The sequence below is a fragment of the Rhinatrema bivittatum genome, chromosome 7, assembly GCF_901001135.1.
Source record: "Rhinatrema bivittatum chromosome 7, aRhiBiv1.1, whole genome shotgun sequence".
NCBI classification, from domain to species: Eukaryota; Metazoa; Chordata; class Amphibia; order Gymnophiona; family Rhinatrematidae; genus Rhinatrema; species Rhinatrema bivittatum.
The window spans coordinates 91,785,756-91,813,621 of record NC_042621.1 but is presented as its reverse complement, the minus strand read 5'-3'; the positions used below and the strand labels follow the sequence as shown (position 1 = coordinate 91,813,621).

Sequence of the window (27,866 nt, the reverse complement as noted above, 5' to 3'; positions counted from 1 at the left end):
TGGACCGCCACTTCCAGTTTCGGGCTCTCCCCTTCGGGTTGGCCACCTCCCCGAGGACGTTCACCAAGGTGATCGTGGTTGTGGCGGCGGCACTCAGGCGGGACGGGATCTTGGTCCATCCCTACCTAGACGACTGGTTGATCAGGGCGAAGTCCCGAGCGGAGAGCCTGCGGACAACCGACAGGGTGATCGCCCTTCTGGAAAGCTTGGGCTGGGTCATCAACCTCAGCAAGAGCTGCCTACAGCCTTCCCAGTCCATAGAATATCTGGGGGTAAAGTTCGACACTCGGGCGGACACGGTCAGTCTTACGTCCAAGAGGCAGTTGAAGCTTCGGCAGCGTATCCAGTATCTGTTGGGAACCAGTCGGCCGTTAGCTTGGGATTATCTGCAAGTTCTGGGTCTCATGGCCTCCACTCTGGACGTGGTGCCTTGGGCACGAGCCCATATGAGACCACTACAGCATTCCCTGCTCTCTCGCTGGAGCCCCCATCACCGAGCCTATTCCACGCGCCTCCCTCTGCCGGTCCATGTTCGGACCCAGCTGCGGTGGTGGTTGCGGTCCGACCACCTGAGCAGGGGGTCGCGGATGTCCTCGCCCACGTGGATCTTGCTCACCACGGATGCCAGCCTCAGCGGCTGGGGAGCACATTGCGAAGAACTCACTGCGCAAGGGCGTTGGAACAGGGAGGAGTCCACATGGAACATCAATCGCCTGGAAGCCCGGGCAGTCAGACTGGCCTGCCTTCGTTTCGCTCCGCGGCTGCGGCACAGAGCTGTCAGGGTGATGTCCGACAACGCCACCACGGTGGCCTACATCAACCGTCAGGGCGGAACCAGAAGCCGACAGGTATCTCTGGAAATCGCCCCACTCATGGTTTGGGCAGAGGCGAATCTGCGGGACATCTCCGCCGTCCACATTGCCGGGAAGGACAATACCACAGCAGACTTCCTCAGCAGGGGACGCCTGAATCCAGGCGAGTGGCAGCTGTCCTCCACAGCTTTCCAGATGATTGTCGATCACTGGGGGATCCCGGCCATGGATTTACTGGCAGACAAGTCCAATGCTCAGGTACCCAGATACTTCAGCCGCAGGCGCGACCCGTGCTCGCACGGCATCGATGCTCTGGTCCAGCCGTGGCCTCCGGGGACTCTTCTATATGCCTTTCCCCCGTGGCCTCTACTGGGTGCCCTCATCCACAGGATTCGGTCACGCCAGGGCCTAGTTCTTCTGGTGGCCCCGGACTGGCCGAGAAGACCCTGGTACGCGGACCTCAGACGCCTGCTGGCAGGGGAGCCTCTCCCCCTGCCTCCTCTCCGGGACCTTCTACGTCAAGGTCCCATTCTGCACGAGGATCCGGCTCAGTTCTCTCTTACGGTCTGGCCATTGAGAGGGCTCGACTGAAGAAAAAGGGTTACTCGGGGCCTGTGATTACTACACTCCTCCGGGCTCGCAAGTTTTCCACTTCCCTCACCTACGTACGGATCTGGAGAATCTTTGAAGCATGGTGCGACTCTCATGGCACCAGTCCACATGCCGCCACTATTCCTATTGTGTTGGATTTCTTGCAGGATGGGCTTCAGAAGGGTCTCTCCCTCAGCTCCATCAAGGTTCAGGTAGCGGCACTATCGTGCTATGGACCCAGGAGAGGTGGCAAGACTATCGCCAAGCACCCTGATGTTTCTCGTTTCCTGCAAGGCGTCAAGCATATTCGTCCGCCACTAAAGTGGCCTATACCCTTCTGGAACCTTAATCTGGTTCTGGATTTCCTTGCGGGATCCACCTTCCGACCCCTTCGGGGCTTGTCTCTACGGTCTCTAACCCTGAAGTTGGTATTCCTGCTGGCCGTATGCTCCGCACGCCGCGTCTCTGAACTCCAGGCGCTGTCCTGCCGTGACCCCTTTCTACGTATCACTTCGGAGTCTATCCATCTTCGGACGGTTCCCTCCTTTCTCCCTAAAGTGGTTTCACAGTTTCATCTTAACCAAACCATATCCTTGCCTACCACGGTAGGTTTGAAGACATCTGAAGAAGGCCGTTTATTACGCCATCTCGACATCGGCAGATTGCTGCCCAGGTATCTGACAATGACTCAAGACCTGCGGAAGACAGACCATCTGTTCGTCCTACACAGCGGGAAGAAGCAAGGTGAAGCGGCCTCTCGGCCCACCAATGCCCGCTGGATTAAAGACGTGGTCAGAGCCGCCTACTTGGCGGCTGGGAAGGCTCCGCCTCTACAGGTTAAGGCTCATTCTACCAGAGCCCAAGCGGCGTCTTGGGTTGAATCCCGGATGCTGTCACCGGCGGACATCTGTAAAGCGGCGACATGGTCCTCCCTCCATACCTTTTCTCGGTTCTACCGTCTGGATGTCCAGGCCAGGGAGGACTCGGCCTTTGCGAGGGCGGTACTGCATGGTCCTCAGGCAGCCTCCCGCCCAGGCGGGGTGTAAAGCTTTGGTACATCCCATTTGTCCTGAGTCCATCTGGCTACACGCCAGGAAATGTTCAGATTACTTACCTGGTAATCTTGTTTTCCTTAGTGTAGACAGATGGACTCAGCATCCCGCCCAGCTGCCTGTGTCCATGGGTTTCACTGATTCCGGGTACGCCTTTGACTTTTGTGTTCCTAAGAGCGTACACTCTGCCTATATCCACGCCTTCCGGTTGGGAAGGCTGGCGGTCTCCGGCCACTGTCAATCGGTCAGGGGAGGCCTGTTTTCACTTTTTTCTTTACTTTTCATTGAGCGTCAGTACACACATCCATAACAGCTTTTGCAAGGAAGATTACTGAACAGCTGCGCTTCCTGTGGGGATATATACACGCCCCTGTGCTGACGTCAGATCCGTCTCCAACTGCTAGCACGCGGATACTATCCCATTTGTCCTGAGTCCATCTGTCTACACTAAGGAAAACAAGATTACCAGGTAAGTAATCTGAACAATAGATCTCAAGCTACTATTCCTTACTGATTAATAGCAGTTTATGGATTTTTCCTCTAGGAACCTATCCAAACCCTTTTTTTTAAACCCAGTTTCACTGACTACTGTATTCCAAAGCTTTTCCACTGTGCTGAGTAAAGAAGAATTTTCTTTGATTTCTTTTAAATGAGCTATTTTCTAACTTCATGGCGTACCCCCTAGTCCTTCTATTATCTGAGAGAGTAAATAATAAAATAAAATGTTGCCTGATCTCTGCTTGCCTCGACTACTGCCTGGATTCTGTCACTGCTCATCTTCCTTCTGCCCTGACCGCAGTCTGATTTCTGAACTTGCCTGTTTGCTCTCTATGGTGACCTCAGCTAAGTTCTTCTGGGCTCAGAAATGTTAATCTTTCATTTTAACTATTACATTAATTTTTGTCGCATGCCAGATTTTATATTTTTCCAGATTAACAGAACCCAAGGACTCAACCTGCAGGTGAAGAGGCTAGTATAGGTGAAGCCCAGACCTGGTCCCTGTCCAGTGTCATTCTCACCATAGTACAAGGGCACATATGTTATGACAGATTGCTGAGGCCATGAGCTTGGCAGACTTGTCCTTGGTCCAGGCCATTCTGGGTTTGGGCCTCAGAGTCCAGTAGCAGCAGGAACAGCTAAACCAAATTGCAGGCGTACTCCAGGGTCTGGCTGATCAAATGGATGCCATACAGGCCTGACTTCTGGCACTACCCTCACCAGCTACTCTAGTTCCTGGCCCAGAACCTATGCCACATTTGGATCCGTCTCCTAGGTATGATGGAGATCCTAAAGCCTGTACAAGATTCTTAAACCAGTGTCTTATGCATTTTGAGGTGCAAACTCCCAGTTTTCCCTCCGACCAAATCAAGATAACTTTAATCTTGTCCCTACTGACTGGTTTAGCCCTAGCCTGGGCCTCTCTGTTTTGGGAGCGGAAGGATCCTTTCATAAGAAATTTGGAAGAGTTACTTGAACAATTCTGGCATGTCTTTGATAAAGCTGGGTGCTCCTCCTCAGTAGCTGCCAATGTGCTTTGTCTTGAACAAGGATCCAAGACCGCCGGCGACTATGCCATTCTGTTTTGGACTTTTGGCATCTGAACTGCAATGGAACAAGGAGAGTCTTATGGCCATCTTCTGGCAAAGATTAGATGATCACATCAAAGATGAGCTTTGCAGGCGGAGAAGTCCACCACAGGCCTCGATCTTAATACCCTGTGCATTAAGATTGATATTCGGTTTCAAGAATATGCCAGAGAGAAAGATGTCTATGTGCCTCATCTGAAGTTGGCTCCCAAGTTCCAGTGTCCTCTGGATGCCCCTCTTATGGACCCAGCTCCCGCCTTAAGAACATAAGAACAAGCTATACTGGGTCAGATCAAGAGTCCATCAAGCCCAGCATCCTGATTCCAACAGTGGCCAATCCAGGCCATAAGAACCTGGCAAGTACCCCAAAACTGTCTATTCCATGTTACTGTTGCTAGTAATAGCAGTGGCTATTTTCTAAGTCAACTTAATTAATAGAAGGTAATGGACTTCTCCTCCAAGAACTTATCCAATCCTTTTTTAAACACAGCTATACTAACTGCACTAACCACATCCTCTGGCAACAAATTCCAGAGTTTAATTGTGCTTTGAGTGAAAAAGAACTTTCTTCGATTAGTTTAAATGTGCCCCATGCTAACTTCATGGAGTGCCCCCTAGTCTTTCTATTATCTGAAAGAGTAAATAACCGATTCACATCTACCCGTTGTAGACCTCTCATGATTTTAAACACCTCTGTCATATCCCCCCTCAGCTGTCTCTTCTCCAAGCTGAAACATCCTAACCTCTTTAGTCTTTCCTCATAGGGGAGCTGCTCCATTCCCCTTATTTTGGTACCTTCTCCATCGCAATTATATCTTTTTTGAGATGTGGCGACCAGAATTGTACACAGTATTCAAGGTTCGGTCTCACCTTGGAGCGATACAGAGGCATTATGACATTTTCCATTTTATTCACCATTCCCTTTCTAATAATTCCCAACATTCTGTTTGCTTTTTTGACTGCCGCAGCACACTGAACCGACGATTTCAATGTGTTATCCACTATGACACCTAGATCTCTTTCTTGGGTTGTAGCACCTAATATGGAACCTAACATTGTGTAACTATAGCATGGGTTATTTTTCCCTATATGCATCACCTTGCACTTATCCACATTAAATTTCATCTGCCATTTCGATGCCCAATTTTCCAGTCTCACACGGTTTTCCTGCAATTTATCACAATCTACTTGTGATTTAACTACTCTGAACAATTTTGTATCATCTGCAAATTTGATTACCTCACTCATCGTATTTCTTTCCAGATCATTTATAAATATATTGAAAAGTAAGGGTCCCAATACAGATCCCTGAGGCACTCCACTGCCCACTCCCACTGAGAAAATTGCCTTGACCCCCAAAGAGCCAATGTAGATTGGGAAAGCTGTTATTCTATGAGGGAAACTCACACGGTACTGTGTTGGCCAAGGGCACTATGCCTCGCAATGTCCTGAGAAGGCGGGAAACTCCCAAGTCTGGAATTGATCAGAGAGGCAACTCTAGGCCATTCTCCAGCCTCTTCTCGGTTACTAGTTCCTGTTAGCATTAGACATGAGGCTATGGAGATCAACACAGAGGCCCGTGGTAGTCGTAGCCAGGACACTTGGCCACGACTACTGCTCCACTGACTTTGCAGATTGGAGCATTGTACAGAGAACAGATCCTTTTTTTTGTTCTCCTGAAGGCAGTAATCCTCAGTCTTCCCTGGTTAATTCAACACAATTCTGTCATTGACTGGCAAACTCTTGAAATTGCCCTTTGGGAATCCTCTTGTCTACAACAATGTCTTGTTTGGATCATGCCACCTGCAGCCGCAGCCTGGACCACGGTTTTGGTTCTCCCTGGACTTCCTCTGCAATAAATAGCATTTGCTGACAGTAAAAAAACATGCAGAAACATTTCCTCCTCACAGACCAAATGACTGCTCCATTGATCTTCTGCCAGGGAAGACTCCTTCCCACTGTGTCTACCCTCTGTCTGCTCATGAAACTAAAGCAATGACGGACTATATTAAGGAAAAACTGGAACATGGTTTTATTTGACCACATTGTCTCTAACAGGGGCAAGCTTTTTCAATGTGGGAGTGAAGGACTGGTCCCTCAGACCATGTATAGAAGAACTTGTTCCCTGTACTCCTGATAGCCAAGCTGTTTGACTGTCTGCAGGGAACCAAGATATTCACTAAACTGGCTCTCAGGGTGCCTATAATCTCATCCACATACTTGAAAGCAATGAGTGGAAGATGGTGTTTAACACCCTTGACAGGCATTATGAATATTTTGTAATGCTTGGTTTTTGTAATGTTCCAGCAGTATACCAACACATGGTCAGTTTAATTTTTCGAGACCACCTTCACTCGTGTGCTCATTTACTTGGATGGTATTCCCATCGTTTCTTGTTCTCTTTCCCAGCATTCTGAGCATGTCAGACTGGTACTTCAGAGACTCCAAGAGAATGATCTTTATGCCAAACTTGAGAAATGTACCTTGAGCAGGTGGAATTGCCTTTTCTGGGTTACATTATCTCTCACCATGGTCTGTGGATGGATCCAGAAAAACTGAAAGCTATTCAAACATAGCCCAGTTGATGGGTCTTAAAGCCCTGCAAAGGTTTCTAGGCTTTAAGAACTATTATCGGCATTTCCTACATAATTATTCTACTCTAGTAGCACTGCTTACATTACTTACCAAAAAGGGCTCTGATACCAAGAACTGGCCAGAAGTAGTTGTCTGAGCATTCACTCAGCTTAAGGCAGCATTTTTTGAAACCTCCTGGTTCTAGCATCCAGACACTTTAAAATCCTTTATCATAGAGGTAGATACCTCCATTACTGGAGTGTAGGGGCTGTCCTCTTTCAACACAGTGATAAAGGAATACTCAATCCTTGCTGCTTCTGTTCTAAGAAGTTTACTCCTTCAGAAAGGAACTATATTATTGGTGACAGATAATTTCTTGCTGTTAAACTTGCCTTGGAGGAATGATGCCATTTATTAGAGGGAGTTGCTTATCCTATTGCCATATACACCAGTCATAAAAACCTCCAGTATTTCTTTTTTAATTCTTTATTTATTGCTTTTCAAATATACATTGTATTTAAAATGTTACAGGAAACATGTTACATTACATTAGAATGTAATGAAACAAAATGTAATGAAACAAAATTATATCCTTCTATCAGTAATTATATAAAGAAATAACATTATATTGCAGTAACCAACTCTCATTATAAATCACACCAGAGAGGGACTGTACTTTGAGGATATAAAGGAAATATCTCATTCAAGGCTTAACCTAATAACAGATGCTGTGTTTTATTTTAACCATACCTTGAAAACTTAGGGATTATGAGGGGAAAAAGAATCCAAATATACTCTCAACTGCTCGGGAGAAAAAATATGTATCTGTTTCTTTCTTAACACATCTACAAGGGAAACATAACATAAAGGTGGCACCTAGTGATATCACCTCCTGTCTCATGTTTAGGAATTCTTTACGTCTCTCCTGCGTGATCTTTGAAATATCAGGAAACATGCAAACCTTTCTGCCATGGAACATAGTATTCAAATTTTTAAAGTAACAAGCCATCAACTTACTAATATCTTGTTCCATTATCAGAGAGACCAACAATGTAGAAAAATCAATAACCTCTATAGCAGATGATTCCAAATGTTGTTTAAATTTTGAAAATCAATAGGGGGAGCCGCTTGTTCATTTGAACGATTCTATATATTAGATAGAAGAAAGTATACCTTATTTATAGAAGGAAATTGAGACTCAGGTACATGTAGAATTTCTACTAGGTATCTTTTGAAAGTAGTTAAAGGCATTTCCCCCATTATTCTAGAAAAATTAATTAGTCTTAGGTTAAGATGTTGATTCCAATTCTCCAGTAGTTCCAAGTGACGAGATAGGGCTGCCCTATCCTTTATTGTTGCAATGTTAAAATTCTTTAACGGTTATGTCCACCTCTACCTTCGCGACAGCAGACTGAACTTGAGTCAGTGTGTTTTCTTGAGTCAAAATCTTTTAGTTGAATTGCAATGCGAAGGAATCCAATTTAGTATTGCATTCCCGAACAGCCATTATTAATCCTGCAGTTAATTCCCACACGTTTTCAAGTGTAACGACCGCTAGTCTTACCAATATCTCAGGTCGAACACCTGATGTAGGGGGGGTCGTTTCGGATGTAGATGGGCCGGTTGAATTAGCGTGGGCCGTATTTTCTTCCCTCCGCTGAAACCTCTCCGCTTCCTGGTATTGCATGACTCATTGACGCTTCTCCCAGCACTCCCGCGTCTCTGACCTCATCGGTCTGCGCTGTCTGCTGGGCGTCTGGAGTCGATGTTCCTTGAGCTGCCGGTGGTCGAATGTCGGTGGGGCTGAGGGAAACCTCAGTCCCTGGCGAAATTACCTCTCCTCCAGGTATGTCCACAACAGGATTTACCACCCCAATATTTACAGCTCCCTGGGCTAGGAAGTTTGTTATAAGATCCTGCTGTGAAAGCTGGGTAGGTATGGAGGGAAACACCCTCACCTTCCCCTTTCGTTTCAGCGGCATAGTAGCAAGTTTGAAGAGATTCTAAGCAGGAAAAGGAGCAGCTCTAGACCTTAGACCCAGTCAGGACGCCATCTTGCCCCCAAAAAACCTCCAGTATTTCTAACAGGCACAATGATTGAATCTGCAGCAAGCTTGGTGGTCCTTGTTCTTTAATCTGTTTGATTTTGAATTTGAGTATTGACCAGCAGAGAAAAATCAATGTGCAGATGCTCTTTCTCTATCCTTTGAAGCAGTGTTTACTCAGGTACAATTGTTGATCCTGCAAAGATTCTGGCAGCAGACACAGTTCTGGTACTTCCTGGGAAGAAAATAGTTCCTAAATGTCTTCAAGAGAAAGTTCTTCACTGGGCACATGATTCTCAAATAACAGGCCATTCAGGCACCAGTAAGATGCTAGAATTGCTTTCTTGCCAATATTAGTGGTCTCAAGTAAAACAAGATGTCCATCACTACGTGGAGTCCTTCCCCAATTGGGCTGTCGACAGACCGTCTCATGCTCGCCTGTGGGAGCTAACAGCTGTTGCCAAACAGTGGTCCCACATAGCCCTGGATTTTATTACAGATCTCTCATGCTCTAATGGCTGTACTGATATTTGGGATATAGTGGACTGGTTTTTGAAAATGGCCCACATTGACTCTTGCTGACATTCCTCTGCTCCAGCACTGGCCTATATCTTCTTTCAACATGTTTTTTGGTTACACGGGTTACCTGAACAAGTGCTCTTGAATCATGGAGTTCAATTTACTGCCAAGTTCTAGAAGAACCTTTACCGGAAATTTTAGGTTACTTTGGACTTCTCAACTGTTTACCATCCACAGACAATCATACTAGGGAATCCGTGGGTTCTTTGCCCTTCAAGATAAGTTTTTGGCAGATATCCATGGACTCCTGCCTGTTACTTTTGGCAGTTCCATGTCCCACAGCTAATACCATGGGCCCAGAGACTTGCATAAATTTGCTAAAGGGCTTGTCAATTCCTTATCTTGGCGATGGAGAAGTACAAAAAAACCAGGTGGATAAAAGACTCCTCCCAGTGACAAGATGTGATTAGGCACTTGTAAGCTTAGTTTAAAGATGCCTTCCATGAAATTTTTGCCACAGTTCATTGGATCTTTTCCAGTCATTCACCAAGTGGGATCGGTCAGCTTCAACTCAAGCTATCCCCTATGCTCAAGTTCCAGAGTACCTTCCATGTATCACTGCTCAAGCCTTTGCTCTTGATTTGGCCGACTCGGCCCATCCCTAAGCCTACCAATGTTTCTTCTGAAAAGGATTCAGAATATGAAGTTCAAGCCATCTTGAACTCTGAGTGTATTGGAGGCAAACTGTACTGCCTTATCTTGTGGAAGGGTTTCAGTCCTGAAGTGAACCTGTTTCCAATGTCCTTGTCTCACCAGAGTGTTTTATTGACTCTTTCCCCATAAGCCTAAACTCAGAGGCTTGGGGAGGGGGTACTGTAACATTTGGACTGATCCGCGACAGACTTCACTCAGGTCCCCTGCCAGCCACAGAACATCATTGACATGGCAAGCATCTGGATGCCGCCATGCTGCTACTTCGTTACCGGAAAAAAGCAGCCAGTGCCTCCATCTCTAAATGCTTATGCTGGGAAACTTAAGTGCAGGATCACTCAAGTAACATGCGGATGACATTCACTTGCGGCTCCCTGCTTAACCTCTAGCTCAGTCACACTTTACTTTGCCTCTGCCACCAAAGTAAACCATCGCATTTCCCCTTCATACACTACGGAGAATTGGGCTGGGTAGTGGGTAGTGGTGCAAATTCCCTCCACTGTGCTGACAATTTCATAGAATTGTCCTAGAATACCAGCACATTTTTATTATTATAGTGCAATTCCTTACCTCCCCACACCGCTCTTAGGATCTGCGTTTTGTGTGTGGAGTTCAGCACACGAGTGATCACTTCTCTGTTTCTCTGCTGTTTCCCTCTGTCAGCCTAGTCTGTGTGCGCTCACTTGATGCAGAAGCCATCTTTTAAATTTTGAAGACACAACTCCTGCAGAAACCATTTCTCGGGCAGGCCTACAAAATGAAGATTATTTCAACACGACCTGTTTTCAATGTCCTCTATTTTCTCTTCCAGTTTGTGCAGAGTGGTCTGCAGTATCGTTCAACATCCCACCCTGGCTCCATTGATTATCTTGTGGCCCAGAGACTCACTGCTCAACCTCCTCAATGCCGTGATTAAAGATATCAAACATAACTGTTATTTCAGCTTGTTGGTCATATATTTTATCAAACTTTGCATCTAAGGCCTGCACAACTGACACTATCAGCTCTGCAATCATCGCCAGAGTTAATGAAACAGTCTGGATTCGAAGTGTTCGCCGCCATCTTGTGATCAGTAGGCCTCACTTTATCCTTCTCTTTTTTAGCTGCCCTGGTTGACACAACGCTGTTAAAACCACGATATTAAATGTCCATGCCTCCTTCAGAACCTAATTCAGTAAATCTTTTAGGATATGGAGGCTGATGGAAAGGGATGAGGCGGTGCGGCACTCAGAGTCAGGCAAAGTTGCAGCCCACCCACTCACAGCATCACGTCCTGATTACATTTTACATTTCAGAATGGTGCATGGAGTACAGGCTATTTTAAAAGGATTATTACCTCCTGTTTCAGGAAACATGCTAAAGCCAGTCTCTTCTGCCAGGCTTTTAATGCCAAACCATAACTGCCTTCACTTGAGAGAGAGCAAAGGATTCCTTAAAGCACATTTGTTGAGGATGACTTTTGATTAAAAAAACGGGTTAATGCTGACTGAGATGTGATGTCAAATTGTGTCACTTCCATTGTACTTTAGTTATGTATGTATGGTTGTTCACTGCCTTGAGTTTTAGTATTGGTGGTTAATAAATACCTAATAAATATAAATGAAAAGCAGGAAGAACCTAACCTCACAGTAAAAAAAAAAAAAGTGACTAATAACAGTTTTAGTGCCTAAAAATTCTGCTAAAAGCTTTTGCCTATTGAGATGCATATTTACTTTAAACCTAGACATTACTGTTGATTGTAGGTTTATATACAGCTTCATGAATATGCTATGTGTACACATTAAATTTTCAAATTTTGTATGTTTCTGAAAAGTTTAGTGATTTACTGTATATATTCATAAGTCAAAAAATGTTACTCTCAAAACTGGTTCTTAAGTCGGGATCGTCTTATCCACGGGTCAATACACATAATGCCGGTACCGTAATTCAAGATGCATGAGTGAATCATTTGCATGCTCCATCTGATCCCTTAACTCATCCGCTGCTGTGAGGACAATGACGGCAGTTGCGCAAGCACGTCCTCTCCCCCCCAAGCCAGAGTCTGATTGGCGCACCATTATTCAGCAGAGAATAAAGAATCATTTTGATATGAATACACTGGTAATATGGATGAAACGCTAATGACATTTGATATGCCTGGCAATCACATTATAGTTGGCATTAATGAGAAGACCATACTTCTAAAAACAACTGGTCATGAAAAGATCCATTTCACGGTGGTCCTGTCTTAACTGGCAGATGACACACAACTGCATCTGGTGGTAATATTAAAGAGAAAAACGATGCTGAAGAACCTAAAAATTCTAGTAGGCGTAACTGTTTGGGTTCATCCTAAAGGCTGGATGGATGAGGAGGGAATGAAATGGTGGCTGTGCGATGTGTGGGGTAAGCGACCTAACTCGGGGCTAAGAGAACGACTTGGTGTGGGATATGTTCTGTGCACACATAAGAGGATGTGAAAGATGATGCAAAAACAAAATGGCGATCATATTAGCAGTGATTCCAGGAAGTCTGACATCAGTGCTCCAGCCGTTAGATGTCTGTCTCAACAAGCCTTTCATGGACCAATTGAGGCATATGTGGCAATAATGGATGTGTTCTGATCAAGCAAAGTTAACAAAAGGAGGGAACCTAATGAAGCCAGACATTGATTTGGTAGCGAAATGGGTAAAGGATGCCTGGGAGTCAATTCACCAGAAATGCAGAAGTCATTTCTGAAATGCAGCATTAGCAATGCTATAGATGGATCAGAAGATGATGCCATCTATGAAGACACAGACAAATCGGCATTGGATGTTGAAGCAACAGATGGAGACAGCGAAGACCATGTTTACGCTGATGGCATCACCAAAGAACAGTTCCACGATTTATTCAGACATTCCGACAACAAAGAATTGGACTTGGAAGGATTTGAATAAAAGAGAAGGATTAAAAGAGCAGGGATATCCAATGGGGGAAGGAGGCAAGGATTCATACAACAGGGACATAAATAAAAGCGATTTTCTTAAGTTATCGCTTTGTTTCTTAGTATGATTTCACCATTTCATTAGCCCTGTAGGTTTTATCCTTAACTTATCCACAGGTGACAGATTATTCGTGATTTTGGAGCCCAAAAAATACCCTTGACTTATACATGAGATCAACTTATACACAGGTATATGGTACCTCTCTAGTTCCATCCTCGCCGAGCTAGTTAAGTCCTTACTGTTCACCTTCTTAATTGTAAACTGCTACTATTGATCTCTAATTGTATTCTGCCATTTGTATCTGTTGTACCCTGCTTGAGTGAACTTCTTATTAAAATAGGCAGGTAATACATCAAATAAATAAAGTGGAAGAAGTAATGCTTTTCACTGTTTTTCAAATTTGAGTTTGACCAACTATAAAATAGAACTAGGTACATGTAATTAACCTGTTCTTTTCGAATTGCAACGCATCAGTACTATTACTGTAATATGTGATGAGAAATGTAATTCAATGTTTGACACTCTTTTTTTATTTTACAGATAAGCTCAAAAAGGTTAGTAAGTGTTAAAGTCAGGGAGCTACATTAATGTTGATTTGGAATTTCATCTTCTTGAATTGACCATGAGTGGCACTTTGGGCATGCATTCTAAAGGTTTACACTGCAGCTGTACAAGACGTGAGATTTGAAGAGTATAGGTACATCGTGTTTTCAATTGTAAAGTTATGAATGATAGGGAAATTGCATTTTTAACAAACAAGTGCTGGTCTTCCAAGTCTTTAAGTTGTGAATCCATCTAACCTGAGGCAACAATTTTAAGTAGGCTTATTGATTGGGTGATATACATTGCATTCTGGGTGATTTCAGTGTTGAGGTTTTGCATAAATAAAAGGTATTCATTTCCGCTTGTAGCCGAACACTTGACCTTTTGATTAGCAGAAAATCAATAAATCAAAGCGTTTTGTTTTGTTTTTGTTTTGTTTTCAGTCTAGATTTACAAATTGTGTTAAAGAAAGGTCTTCTGTTATAGGCATGCCATTGGCTCAAGCTGTAGCAATTCTTCAGAAACACTGTCGTACCATCAAAAATGTGCAAGTCCTCTACAGTGAACAGGTGAGTAGTCCTATAGATGGCTAATTGGATAGATTAATATTTTATTTTTACACAGTGCCTTTGATTTACATATCTGTATATTAGAAAGTGAAGTTAGGAAATTATGTATACAGTCTTATCTGGATAGAGAAAATGTGGATTGCAGGCTTTATTAGATGAAATGTAAGGATCTCAGAAGATAATGAAGTTATTGATGCTCTGTTATATTGATTTTAGTGTAAGTAATCTTGCTTATACATAGTGATTTAGTGTGCAGAGAGAGCCTGGATCAGTGATTTTTAAACCTACCTATTTTATCATTGTTCCCAGTATGAGGATTTCCATTCAGATACTGTCTGAGTGCTCCTGTAGCAAAGACTAATTATAGTAATGCACTGTTAATCTACTGTGCAGCTAATGGGTATGACACTCATGTAGGTTGCTGAGAGGAATCCATGCTAAGTGATTTCCACTTAAAACCCCTGTCCCTCCCCACCTGCTCTAACAAATACTTCTCGGAACTGAGTGTAATTTTTCCCATGGAAATTTAGTGAGCTCTTTCAGTATTCATGGGAACAGCTAACAGTCTTATAATAGGACTTTACATAGATATTCTTATAGATGTTTTTATAAGCAAAGTTATGAGGACCGGAATCAGTTGTCATTGTTCTTATAGGATCAAGCAGGATAAATAAGCCACACAAGTGGGTAATGTAACTCGATGACATTGATGAACATTTCTCCAAAATTTGGCACTGGCATTGAAGACTCAGTGCTATGACTCAATTTCAGTGCCATTTTCACAGTTATAGCTATCCAACTTCAGAAAGGAAAGCCTGTCCAGCTGTTTGATATGGATCGATCCCCAGACTGAAACAGTCTTCCCTTTCCCTCTCTGAGGGTATGACTAGAGCTGATACTTCCCCCACATCTCTTCCACTTGTAATATTGGAGCCTTAGTCTGAAATCATGGGATCTGTTTTATGGGTCAAGATTCTAACTGACTAGGAGCAGCCTCCAGGCCTTCTATCAGATCCCTCGCTTCACCTGAGTATCTAACCTTCCTAGCTATTGTTCAGAGAAAAACAGACGTCATATTTAATTTTTATAGATAAATGAGCTCAGGGGTGCCTCTTCTTGGCTTTTTTTTTTTTTTTACTCAAACCTCATGAAAACTATTCTAAAGCACAAAATCGCAGAACTTAAGTAAACATGGTTTAATGGGACATAGCCATCATGGATTTAACCAAGGGAAGTCTTGTCTTACAAATCTGCTTCCTTTTTTTGAAGGGGTTAATAAACATGTGGATAAAAGTGAGCCAGTAGATTTAGTGTATTTGGATTTTCAGAGGTATTTGACAAAGTCCCCCATGACAGATTCTTAAGAAAACTAAAAAGTCATGGGATAGGAGGCAATGTACTTTTTTGGATTGCAAACTGGTTAAAAGAAAGGAAGCAGAGTAGGATTAAATGGTCAGTTTTCTCACTGGAGAGAAGTAAATGTGGAGTGCCTTAGGGATCTGTACTTGGACCGGTGCTTTTTAATATATTTATAAATGATCCGGAAAGGGGAATTAGTGAGGTGATTAAATTTGCAGATGATAGAGTAGTTAAATCGCAATCTGTACTGGGACTGGTGCTTTTTATTTTTATTTTTTAATTTTTAATTTTAATGAATTTTCACATTTCAATTACAATTGAAGCTAATAAGAAAAAACAGGAAGAGACAAAAGAAATATACATTCCATTTTTTCAGTCGTACAACTTCAAAAAACAAGATATCTTCCATATTATAAGTAAAAAAGGGGGGACCCTAGGAAAATAAGCGGTAAAATAAGTAATCTATACAAGATAATTCTAACACACGGTTATTAGCAGATTTACTCTATTTCTCGCCTACCCTTCTAGGACTAATCGGAGTGAGAATCCAGATATACACGTAGTTGTTCCAATTCAGTAAATATATACTTATTATTATTGTAAACCAGGATACAATGACATGGATATTTCAAATAAAACTTTGCTCCTCTGGCCACAATTTCGTTCTTCAAAGCCAAAAAGGCTTTCCTTTTTTCTTGAATTCTCTTAGTAATGTCTGGGAATACTCTGACTTGATATCCATAAAATAACTCAGCCTGTTTTTTAAAAGATCTCCTTAATACTTCATCTCTGTCAGACATTTGAAGAAAAGTCACAGAGACAATTACTCGCTCTTCAATCTTTGCTTCATACGATTTTTCAATGAAATCAGTTAAATTAACAGGGGAAACATCCTTATCCAATAGTTCTTCTTGAGAATCTCTCTCTTTAGCTTTCCCTCCTGGAATATAATATGCTCTTGTCACTGTTGGTATTTTCTCTTCTGTGAACATCAAGATATTACTGAAGTAACTCTTAATTAGGTCCTTTAAAGACATCCATTTTGTTTTTGGAAAGTTCAGTATTCTTAAATTATTTCTTCGCAACTGATTCTCCAGGAAATCTATCTTTCCATTCACATACGAATCCGACTTTATTAAATTAAGTTGTACTTCTCTCATATAGTTAATATCCTTCTCCACCTTTATTATAGAGGAATCAAATTTCTGAACTCTCATTTCCAAACTGTTGGATTTCTCTAAGTTCTGCTTCACAACATTTGTTAAATCCACTATTGCTTTATTCATTATTGTTAAAGCCTTCCATATTTCTTCTGAAGTTATTTTTTCTGGAACAGGCAATGGGTGTTTCAATACAACGTGTATTTCATTTTCCTCACCTCCTTTGTCCTGAAGGCCTGCCTCCTCTCGCTCATCTCGCTTCGGACCAGTCTCTCCTCCCCCGGAGCCTGAACTCTCCAGGCTCACCGAAGCCTGCACGATATCCATGCCGCTTCTCTGGGGCTCCTCCGGTGTTCTTACGAGCTGATTCGTCGAGGTTTCCTGCAGTTGTTCTCCCCCCCCCCCCCCCCCCGTACAAAGGGGGGTTGCAAGAGAGGGAGGGGGTTGTAAGCTCGCCGGGACTAAGAGAGATCTCCTCGGCCAGGGCGTGCGGCGTCCGCTCACCGGCTCTATCTGCAAACCAGGAAGCACATCTTCAATCCGCGTCTGGCGAAAAGGTAACACCGCAGTTGAGGCCGTAACCTCTCTAATTCTTGCCTTGCGTTTTGTATGAGGCATTGAAAGGCAAAAAAAGACCTAAGAAAACCCTTAGCAAGGTACAAGAAGGAAAAAACACGGAGCTAGATTGCCTCCGTGTTCACCGTGTGGCAGCCATCTTGGGTCCCGGACTGGTGCTTTTAATATATTTCTTTTTTTTTTTTAATTTACTCTTTATTGAATTTTAATCATTTACAAAGATTTCTTTGTTACAGAAACATGTTGTATTTAACACAAGATTAAAGAATTACAAAGGAAACAGATTCTTTTAACTAAAATTTCCTTGATCAATACAACCATTAGACCTTGATCAAAACAACCATTAAGGTGTGGGGTGGTGTACTGCAGACATAGGAAGACAATAGGAAAAACGTCATTCTATAAATGAGAAAAAGCAAACAACTTCAGGTATTTATACTTGGACTATTTAAATCCCCACTCATCTGATGTTCCAGCTTCTTTGCATCAACAAAGGCCTTCAACTGCTCTAGTTGGGAAAAATTACATAACTCTCACTTCTATACTTAAGGACACATTTACATGGGAACCTAAGTATGAAGGAGGCCCCCAGATCTATAACCTTTTGCTGAGTCTCTTTTGTCAGATCAGGGAATATACGCAAACAGGTTCCCATAAAAGGTATATTGAGCTTTTTAAAATAAGCTCTCATTAATATTCCCATATCATTTTCATTAAAAAATGAAATCAATAAGGTTGATCTTTCAAAAACTTCATAAGAGGATGATTCTAAGAACTTAGTCAAATTTTCTAACATGTTCTGAGTCGGTGGTATCAGCTGATTTTTTTTCAAATAGGCAAGAAATACACTTTCTCCAGGGGTGGAGACTTATCCGCGGGAATTTCCAAAACATCATGTATATACCGATTCATGGTTATCCTAGGCAACTCTCCAACAGCCCTTGGAAAATTAATTATTCTCAGGTTTAAATGTCTCAGTGTATTCTCAATCTTCTCCATTTTCCTTTTGATCATCCCAGAATCTTGTATCAATACAGTTTGTACATCTTTGACTTGTTTCAATCCAGTTTCCAATTCCATTATTTTCCCTAAGACTTCCATTTTACGACCAGCAAAGTTATTGTTTAAGGCGTCTAGCTGACTGGCTACTGAGTTACTTTTTAAAGAACAGTCTGTTACAGCCTTTGCCATAGCTGATGATAGGGAATCCTGTCCCGAAGCCGCTCCTCCGGTGGACGTCAGTTCTTCTCTCCTTCCCACAGCATTCTCACCCAGAGAGGTCTCTCCGTTTTCCACGGGGGTTCGCACAAGCTCTTTCAGCGGCACCGCCCCCTCAGGCTGCACTCCAGGAGCTAACACTTTGGGGCTCCCGGGTAGCCGCGGCGTCAACATCGCACTTGTCGAAGGTGGTGGTCTATCATCCAAAGGGCTGAGGGATACCTCCGAGGCCGAATCCACAGCTCCCTTCTGGAATTCGGCAGCCGGAGCACTCTGCCCTTTTGCCCCTGAAGCAGCAACGCATTGCGTGATCGCCCTCTGGCCAGCTGGGATCGCCGAGATAGAGGGGTAAGCTCTGGTTTTCCCCTTTCATTTAGCTGGCATTTTTCCCTTTTTTCTTCACAGAAAATATGTGGAAATACTATTCAGAGGCAAATAGACGCTGGAGCCAGAACGCTATGTGACTGCTGTGTCCGCCATCTTGACTCCACCCCTTTTTAATATATTTCTAAATGATCTGGAAAAGGGATTGAGGAGGGAGGTGACACAAAAATATTCTTAGTTAAATCTCTAGCAGATTTTGAGAAATTGCAGGAGCACCTTGTGAGAGTTGGATATTGGGCATCCAAATGGCAGATGAAATTTAATGTTAAGTGCAAGATAATGCACGTAAGGAAAAGTAACCCATGCTGTGTAGGCATATGATAGGTTCCATGTTAGGAGTTACCACACAGGAAATGATCTAGGCATCTTAGTGGGCAATACGTTAAAATCCTTGGCTCAGTATGTACCGGTGGTCAAAAAAGCAAACAGCATGTAGGATTTATTAGTAAAGGAATGGTAAATAAGATGGAGAATGTCATATTACCTCTTTAAAGAATCAGATCTGAAAACAAGGAAGGATAATTGGCAGAAACCTAAGTACAGTGGGAAATACAGAGACCTAATTCAGCAACTCCACGTGGATCAATATTAGACACAGCAGTGGTTGAAGAGCGATGAATTCAGACCTATGGATGAGAGAGTGGTAATTGCAGCACAAGATAGTGGACTAATAAGGTGCTTCACAACCAACATAGAAAAGACTGGTAAAATGGCCAGATGCAGATTCTGCAGGAAATTACTACAAATTGTTACATAACTCGTTGCTGGATGTTATGTGCTGTCATCAGAAGGCCTGAATACAGAGGGGCACAACAAGGTAGCATGGTTTATTTATTGGAAGCTGTGTAAACATAACATCAACATATCAAACAAATATTGGGGCAGAACCCTAATAGAATATGGAGAACAAAGTTGTGTGATCATTTGGTACATTCCTATTCCCACAGATAGGAAGATCATTGCATGAAAACCAGATATTGTGGTGAAGGAGAAGAATACAAGAACATCATTGCTGCTAGGTGTCAGAACTCAGTGACTAGCCTATGGATCATATGGCGAAAGCAATGATTCTTAAGTACCAAGAGATGCAATCAGAGACAAAAATGTGGCAAAAAGATACAGAAATAGTCCCAATCATATTGGGTGTCACTGGTCTGATTAAGAATTTTCAAGTGCAACTTGATATGTTGCCTGTTGATTACACTTTATGAACTCCAGAAGGATTCTCTCTTTGGTACAATGCAAGTACTAAGAAGGGCATTAGCATTAAATATGAGATATTGAGATCATCCCCAACATACCATAGTTTATGAAATCCTATCAAGGTTTGTGCAAAACAAATCCAATTGGAGAAATTGCCCCAAGAGAGTATGATCTATCAAGGCTTTGTGTAGAGCACATTCTAAACCAGGGCTTCCCAAACCTGTCCTGGGGCCCCCTCAGCCAGTCGGGTTTTCAGGATATCCACAATGAATATGCATGAGATACATTTGCATACCATGGAGACTTGACATATGCAAATGTATCTCATGCATATTCATTGTGGATATCCCGAAAACCCGACTGGCTGTTCTAAACTATATGATTTACCCTTTATTTATTTATTTATTTATTTATTTAACTTTGTATACCGACTTTCAAGTTAATATCAAGGCGGTTAACAATATTTGAATTCGCAGTAGCAAAATTCACAAAAATCCGTTACCCAAAACACATATATCTCGCTAATAATTTACATAGTAAAATCAAATACAAAATAATGTCCCATTAAATAAGAAAAAAAACAAAACAAAACATAAAAACAAGATAAAATCTTAATAGTTAAAACATTTTTCAAAATTAAAATCCTCCAGACTTCATCCCCGTTCTTTATCCTGACCTATACCTCCCTTACCTATACCCCCTGACCTATACCTCCCTTATTCTGTCTTTAACAGAAAGAACCTCCGGCAGACATATTTGGCTGCCTCAAGTATGTTACAATGCCAAAGGAAGTTAAGCCAGAGGCTTCTAGAAGGCATGCAGTCTAGGATGTGGCTGATATTAGTGCCCAGTCTTCCAAATTATAAGAGGCTAGCTGTCAAATATAAAAATAAAGCAAGCACTTGGTTTTGCAAAAGCCTGACTTCCACATCAATTGGTAGTGATGAAATCTGCCTTGAAAAAGTGAAAAGTTCAAAAGACCATTTGTTGGTACTGCTTGGGAACTTGGTGGGAAAGAGAGTTTTCCCAAGTGCAATGCCAATATTGAGGATAGTGGTGCACCACTTGAATATGGTGCAGGCCAGTTTGTCTGACCATGGTAGCGCATAAACTAAAGGAATTGCTACTAAAACGAAGAATAGTGCAGTTTCTGGAATCCAATGGTTTGCAGGATCCGAGGCAGTATGATTTTACCAGAGAGGGAAGGTCTTGTCAGATGAATGTAACCAATTTCTTTGATTGGGTGACCAGAGAGTTAATCAGGGAAATTCTGTTCACAAAAGTAGAATATGGGGGTGTTTCATATCTGATGATCTTAAGGTTGCCAAACAGGTAAACAAAGTGACAGCAAAAGTCAAAAGGAAGCTTGAGTGCTTAGGGAGAGGAGTAGCCAACTTGGATAAGGAGGCAATATTGCTTCTGTATAAATCTGTGGTGAGACCCTTGAAGTACTGTGTAGAGTGCTGAACACTGAAACTTCAAAAGGATTTAAATTGAATAGGTGTCGAGTTATAGGCGAAATGTCTTGTCTTACTTTAAGAAGATATTTCCAGGAGGTTTTGAATATTTCTCCAGATTTGGTTTCCTCGTTTTACAAAAGTCTATTTTCTCACTGGTACTAGTAAAGTAAACATCCAGATTCCTTCCAATCTTGAGTTGACTGACTTTTTGGAATCTTCCCAATATGAGGTGGCAAAGCGTTCAGCACTTTTGGTGACTTTTTTTTTTTTTTTTATACTGAGAAAGATCTGAGTACTGTTATGAAGGCTTATTTTTCAACTATGTCTGTGCAGTTTATGGGGCAAAATGTTAGGATTTTTCCTGACTTGGCTCGAGCCAGCCAAGAAAGAAGGAAGAGTTTCCTGACTATGCGCCAGGAAACCCTTGCCCTTGGGGCCACGTCTCTATTACGATTTCCCTGAAAATGTATGGTTAAGTTCCAACAGAATTCTTGTGTTCTATGCCCCTGAAGAGCTTAGAATGTTTATTGATTCTAAAAAGTTTCTCATTGAACCTATTTTATCACCTTTAGCTCCAGATCTGGTCTAAATTTAATAATTTTCAGGATTCTGTACCAATCTCATGCAATGCAGTTTCTTTTGTTTGAATTTCTTATTAATCTCTTTTTCTGCCCTTTGCTAATGATGTTGGTCTATTAAGATTGCGAGATTTTTCCTTGTTTGATTTATCCTTTGTAACTTGTTTTTTCAGTCTCGTTTCTGTATCAAAGTATTTTTGCTTTGATAACTAAAACTCGATAAAGTTAACAAAAAAACAAAACCCCAAAAACTGAATTGTCAGTCCAGAGGGCAGTTACTAAACTGGTCAACAGTCATAAAGCATATGGAGATAGACTTAAAGAGTGAAACATAATAAATGCCAAACTGGGTCAGATCAAAGGTCCATCAAAGCATAGTAACATAGTAAATGTGGCAGAAAAAGACCCAAGTGGTACATCCAGTCTACCTAGTGAGTGTCGTCCCCCCCCACTCCCATTTAAGGGTAAAAACCACCACTCCATGCAAGCCACCCACATGTCTTCTGTTAAGGACAGTAACTGCTGCTCCATGCAGGTTAACCCAGTTAACACAGGTTACCTCTTTTTTTACATTTCTGTACTTTAGCCACTAGGGATTCTCTGTGTTTATCCCATGCTCTTTCAATTCCATTACCGTTGGTGGCTTCATTACCTGTTTTGGGGGACGGCATTCCATGCATCCATCACCCCTTCTGTGAAGAAATATTTCCTGACTTTACTGAGTCGACTCCCTTGGAGTTTCATTTCATATGATCCTTAGTTCTACAGCTTTCTTTCCCTTTTAAAGATTTAATTCCGTGCATCATTTATACCAGTAAGGTATTTGAAAGTCTATTATATTTCCCCTGTCTCTCCTCTCCTCCAGGATATACATATTTAGTTCTTCCTTTGCAGACCTAACACCATTTTGGTTGCCTCTCTATAGACTACTTCCATCCTCTCTCTATCCTTTTTAAGATACAGTACCAAGGACCTTTACAGGGGCATTATCTCCTATTCTTCCGTACTGGTTATGCCTCTATGCAGCCCAGCATCCCTCTGGCTTTAGCCACTGTCTTTTCACAATGCGTCACTGCTTTCAGATTGTCAGACGCCATCATTTTGAGGTGTCTCATTATCCATGCACATCTGTCTCCCTCCCCCCCCCCCCCATCACATACATTTGCTTTTCTGCACCCCAAATGCATGACTGTGCACTTCTAGGCATTGAATCCCAGTTGCCAAACCTGTGACCCACCACTTAACCTTTCCACAGATTTTGCTTGGAAAGATATTGAATGGAACCAGCCCCAGACCGGATCTTGGAGGCACTCCACTTATCACACTTCTCTCCTCGGAGTATATTCCATTTACCGCTACTTGCTGTTGTCTGTCAGTTGTCCAATTTATAATCCATTCCACCACGAAACATAGAAATGACAGCAGAAAAGGACCAATGGCCCATCCGGTTTGCCCAGCAAGCTTCCCATAGTAGTGACAACCAAACTGAAGGCATGTCACCCTTAACAGTTTGGGAATGTTCCAAGGCAGTGATCTGGGGTTCTTGCATTGTCCCAGCGGCATATTGTAACAAAGAAAGGGATGCTCAAAGAACACAGCTGCTCTTGGAACTTGCTAACTTAACACAGCGACATAGTAGTTCTCAATCAGAGAAGCTTTACCAGAAAATTTTAGTAGTGTGGGCCCAATAAAGATCTTTAGAGGATACGGCTATTAGCCATTACCTTACCCTCCTTAAACAGCAGCACTTCGAAGGAGGAAATAAGGCAGGCAAGTACCTGGCCAGACAATTAAGAGTAGCCCAGGCACAAACAGTATTAGCCAAGATACTAAATACCAAAGGACAGGTGGTTACTTCGTCAGAGGAAATACACCAGTCCTTTACTGACTTTTATTCCCAACTGTATTCCCGAGACACCTCCATACCCCTAGAAACCATATGTGACTACTTAGAGGATACCACTTTGCCACAGATTACCCCTTTACAAAAAGAGGTCCTACACAATCCCATTTCTCAGCAGGAAGTGTTGGCTGCTATCAAAAAATTAAAACCCAGAAAGGTGCCAGGGATGGATGGATTCACGGGAATATACTACCATTAATTTCCCCTCACCTTGGTTGGCCCTATGACCCAAGCTTTTAACTCCCTATTAGAGGGCTCAGACTTTACCTCGGATGCAAATACTGGCGGTATAACAGTGCTCGCTAAGCCAGGATGGGACCCCAGTAAATGCAGTTCATATAGGCCAATATCCTTAATTAATATTGACTTGAAGATCTTGGCCAGGGTATTGACTGCCCGGCTAAACGGGGTCTTACCGGGGATCATATACAATGATCAAGTGGGATTTGTTCCGGGGCGGTTAGCAGCAGACAATGTCCGCCGGATTGTAGACATTATAGACATGGTGCACCAGGAAGGCCTTCTAGCTATACTCCTTGCCTTGGATGCCGAAAAGGCTTTCGATCTAGTTCACTGGGAGTTTCTCTTTCAAACGATGCATGCAATGGATTTTGGGACTTCTTTTATTGCCTGGATTCGCAAAATGTATGCACACCCAGCTGCCAGAGTCAGTCAGTGGGAGCTATGGACCCCAGTTTTTAATTCAGAGGGGTACTAGACAGGGGTGTCCACTCCCCCCCCCCCGCTATATTTTTTGAGCCCTTTGCAATCCGAATTAGGGGCAGCGAGGCAATTCGAGGGGTATGAAAAGGGTCTGCTCAGTTCAAAATATCCCTCTTTGCCTCACTGATCCTGAGCGCTCACTTCAGGGAGTTATGGACGAGCTGGGCAAATTTGCAGCAAGGTCTGGAATGAAAATTAATTTTGACAAGTTGGAAATACTTAACCTTATCCTCTCAAGTAGTCACAGCATTGCAGTAATGGTTCCCTTTCAAATGGGCTCTCAAATCTCTTAAATATTTGGGGGTTAGGTTGGGTCCGCACACTAATTCATTGTATGACTTAAATTACCGACCTCTTATTGATAATATCTGGGAAAATTTGGACAAATGGTTAGAACATACCCATTCGTGGCTGGGAAGATTGGCTATTATTAAGATTTATTTATTTATTTATTTAACATTTTTATATACCGACCTTCATGAAAGAAAATTCATATCAGATCGGTTTACAGATAACATGAGGGGAATAACAAAGTCAACCATATAACAAGAAATGAAAGTTACATATAACAAGGGGTATTAACCTGGAGGGCTAGGATAGCCGGAGCGATAGAAGGCATAACTGAACAAATTAGATAATACAATAATATGATGAGAAGAGGCATAAGTGTATAGGCTACACTTGTCAGAGAGTTTAGGTAGGAGTCAGTGTCTGAATTAGTGAGGAATTGCTGGAACTGTAGGTTAAGTGAAGGCCTGGATGAAGAGCCATGTCTTAAGTTTTTTGCGGAAGGTAAACGGGCATGGTTCTAATCTGAGTTCTGTGGGCATCTTGTTCCAGATGGTTGGGCCAGCTGTAGAGAAGGTTCGTTCTTTGGTAGATGATAGGCGAGTAGATTTCGTTGTAGGGGGTTGCAGGGTGCCTTTATATGCTTCTCGAATCGGTCTGTCTGATGAGTATAATTTAAGGGGAATCTGGAGGTCTAGTTGTTGTTGGTTGTGAATGACTTTGTGGATTATAGTGAGAGCCTTGTGTAATATTCTATATTTGATTGGCAGCCAGTGCAGGTTCTGTAGTATGGGAGTGATGTGTGTTCCTCTGTTGGTATTAGTCAGGATTCTTGCCGCAGCATTTTGGAGCATCTGTAATGGTTTGATAGATGAAGTAGGGAGCCCGAGGAGAAGAGAGTTACAGTAATCTGTTTTGGAAAAGAGTGTGACTTGGAGCACTGTCCTGAAATCTTGGAAGTGGAGGAGGGGTTTGAGCCTTTTCATGACTTGTAATTTATAAAAGCAGTCCTTGGTAGTGTTATTGATGGCTTTCTTAAGATTCAGACGGTTATCAATGATTACTCCAAGGTCCCTTACTTGCGTGATCTGGGTGTTGCCTGCTGGTGGATTGATTAAGGCCGAGTGGTCCGAGGAGATGATTAGGAGTTCAGTCTTATTTGCATTCAGAACTAGATTCAAGTTGGTGAGCAGACTGTTTATAGATTTGAGGCAGATTTCCCAAAAGGCGAGAGATTTAGGGAGAGATTCTGTAATGGGAATCAGAATCTGTACGTCATCTGCATAGAGATAGAATTTTAATTTTAGGTCCGTAAGCAGTTGACAGAGGGGCAGGAGGTATATATTGAATAGTGTGGGTGACAAGGAAGAGCCTTGTGGTACTCCTAATGTTGATTTGACATCTGGGGATTCGTTGTTATTGATTTTTACTTTGAAGCTTCTGTTACTTAGAAAGGAGTTAAACCAGCTGTGGGCAGATCCTGTTAATCCGATTTCTGCTAGGCGATTTAGTAGGATGGCGTGGTTCACTGTGTCAAATGCGGATGAAATGTCCAGAAGGACTAGGATAAAAGATTGACCTTTGTCTAGGCCCATGAGGATGTGATCGGCTAGGGAGATAAGTAGGGTTTCTGTACTAGCTGCTTTACGAAAGCCATATTGGGATGGGTGAAAGATATTGTGCTCTTCCAGGTATACAGAAAGTTGTGTATTAACAACTTTCTCCATGATTTTTGCTAAAAAAGGGAGGTTAGATATGGGGCGGAAGTTGGAGGGTTCACTTGTGTCGAGGTTAGGTTTCTTCAGGAGAGGTTTGAGGGATGAACATTCTCCCTCGCTTTTTATATTTTTAACATTGATGAACATAACATTGATGAACATTGATGAACATTGATGAACATTGATGAACATAACATTGATGAACATTGATGAACATAACATTGATGAACATTCTCCCTCGCTTTTTATATTTTTAACCACAATTCCTATATACCTTCCTTCTAATCTGCTTAAAAAATGGCAACAATTGTAACTTCATCTGGAGGCGTCTTCCCCTTAGGATAGCCAAGGCCACTCTGTTTCAACCCAAACTACGGGGGGGATTACAGGTGTCAAACCTTTTGTGGTACTATGGCGCAGCACAGCTGAGAGCCCTGGTAGCCCTTTACAGCATCAGGGACATCCCACAATGGGTTAAGTTGGAGCAGGCGCATTTAGGCCATTTCCCAATAGATGTGCTCCCTTGGCAGCCCCAAACATCAGAAGGGGGGACCCTATCCGTAGCATTTGCCTTGCAAACCACCCTGCGAGTATGGCGACTTTGGAAGCCGGTGTTGGTGGGTCCGGAGCAATACTCCATGATGACCCATTTATTTACTAATGTGGTGCCTCTTCGAGACTGTTCCGTGGCCCATCAGCAGTGGATAAAAGCTGGTGTCTGTAAATTGGGTCATGTATATCAACAGGATGCTATGGTTTCTAAAGAAAACTTATGTAAAGTACATGCTCTTGACAATATTGATTTTCTTCTGTATGCTAAGGTGTTTCACTTTACACACAAGGGGCTTAGAGAGGGCACCATAAGATCCAAGGGTACACTCTTTGAAACACTTTGCAAAAATGCCTCTTCCATGCGGGGGGTGATATCAAAGATATATGCTCTTATAAATGGACGAAAACTGGGTCCCTTATGACATTGGACATTATGGGAAGCGGACCTTCAAGTATCCTTGGAAGATAAGACTGGGAACAGATTTACTCTGCCGCTTATAAGTGCTCCATATCAGCAGGGCTCCAAGAAAACTGCTATAAATTGATATACTGCTGGCATTATACGCCGGTCGCCCTTTATAAATTTGCACCAGACATACCCGATACATGTTGGAGAGGCTGTGAGGCCAAGGGCACTTACTACCATATCTGGTGGCAATGCCCCAAGGTTACTAAATGTTGGCAGGAGGTATTTGAGTGGGTAGCCCAGGTTCTCAATGCAACCGTTAAAGTTGAACCTTGGCATGCATTGCTGGGATTACCACTACCAGAAATTA

General features: G+C 42.6%; 1 protein-coding gene across 2 annotated transcripts in view; it reads left to right on the top strand.

Moving 5' to 3' along the window:
- C7H16orf70 (chromosome 7 C16orf70 homolog) overlaps positions 1-27,866 on the top strand; it is a 214,550-nt gene that overhangs the window by 24,535 nt on the left and 162,149 nt on the right. Inside the window, exons 2-3 of one of the 2 annotated variants that reach the window (XM_029608693.1) lie at positions 13,397-13,410; positions 13,886-13,968. In XM_029608693.1, the coding sequence (XP_029464553.1) occupies positions 13,888-13,968 (81 nt within the window). In that variant the 5' untranslated portion in view covers positions 13,397-13,410; positions 13,886-13,887. The remainder of the gene's footprint in view (positions 1-13,396; positions 13,411-13,885; positions 13,969-27,866) is intronic. The other variant, XM_029608692.1, reaches the window with a different exon arrangement.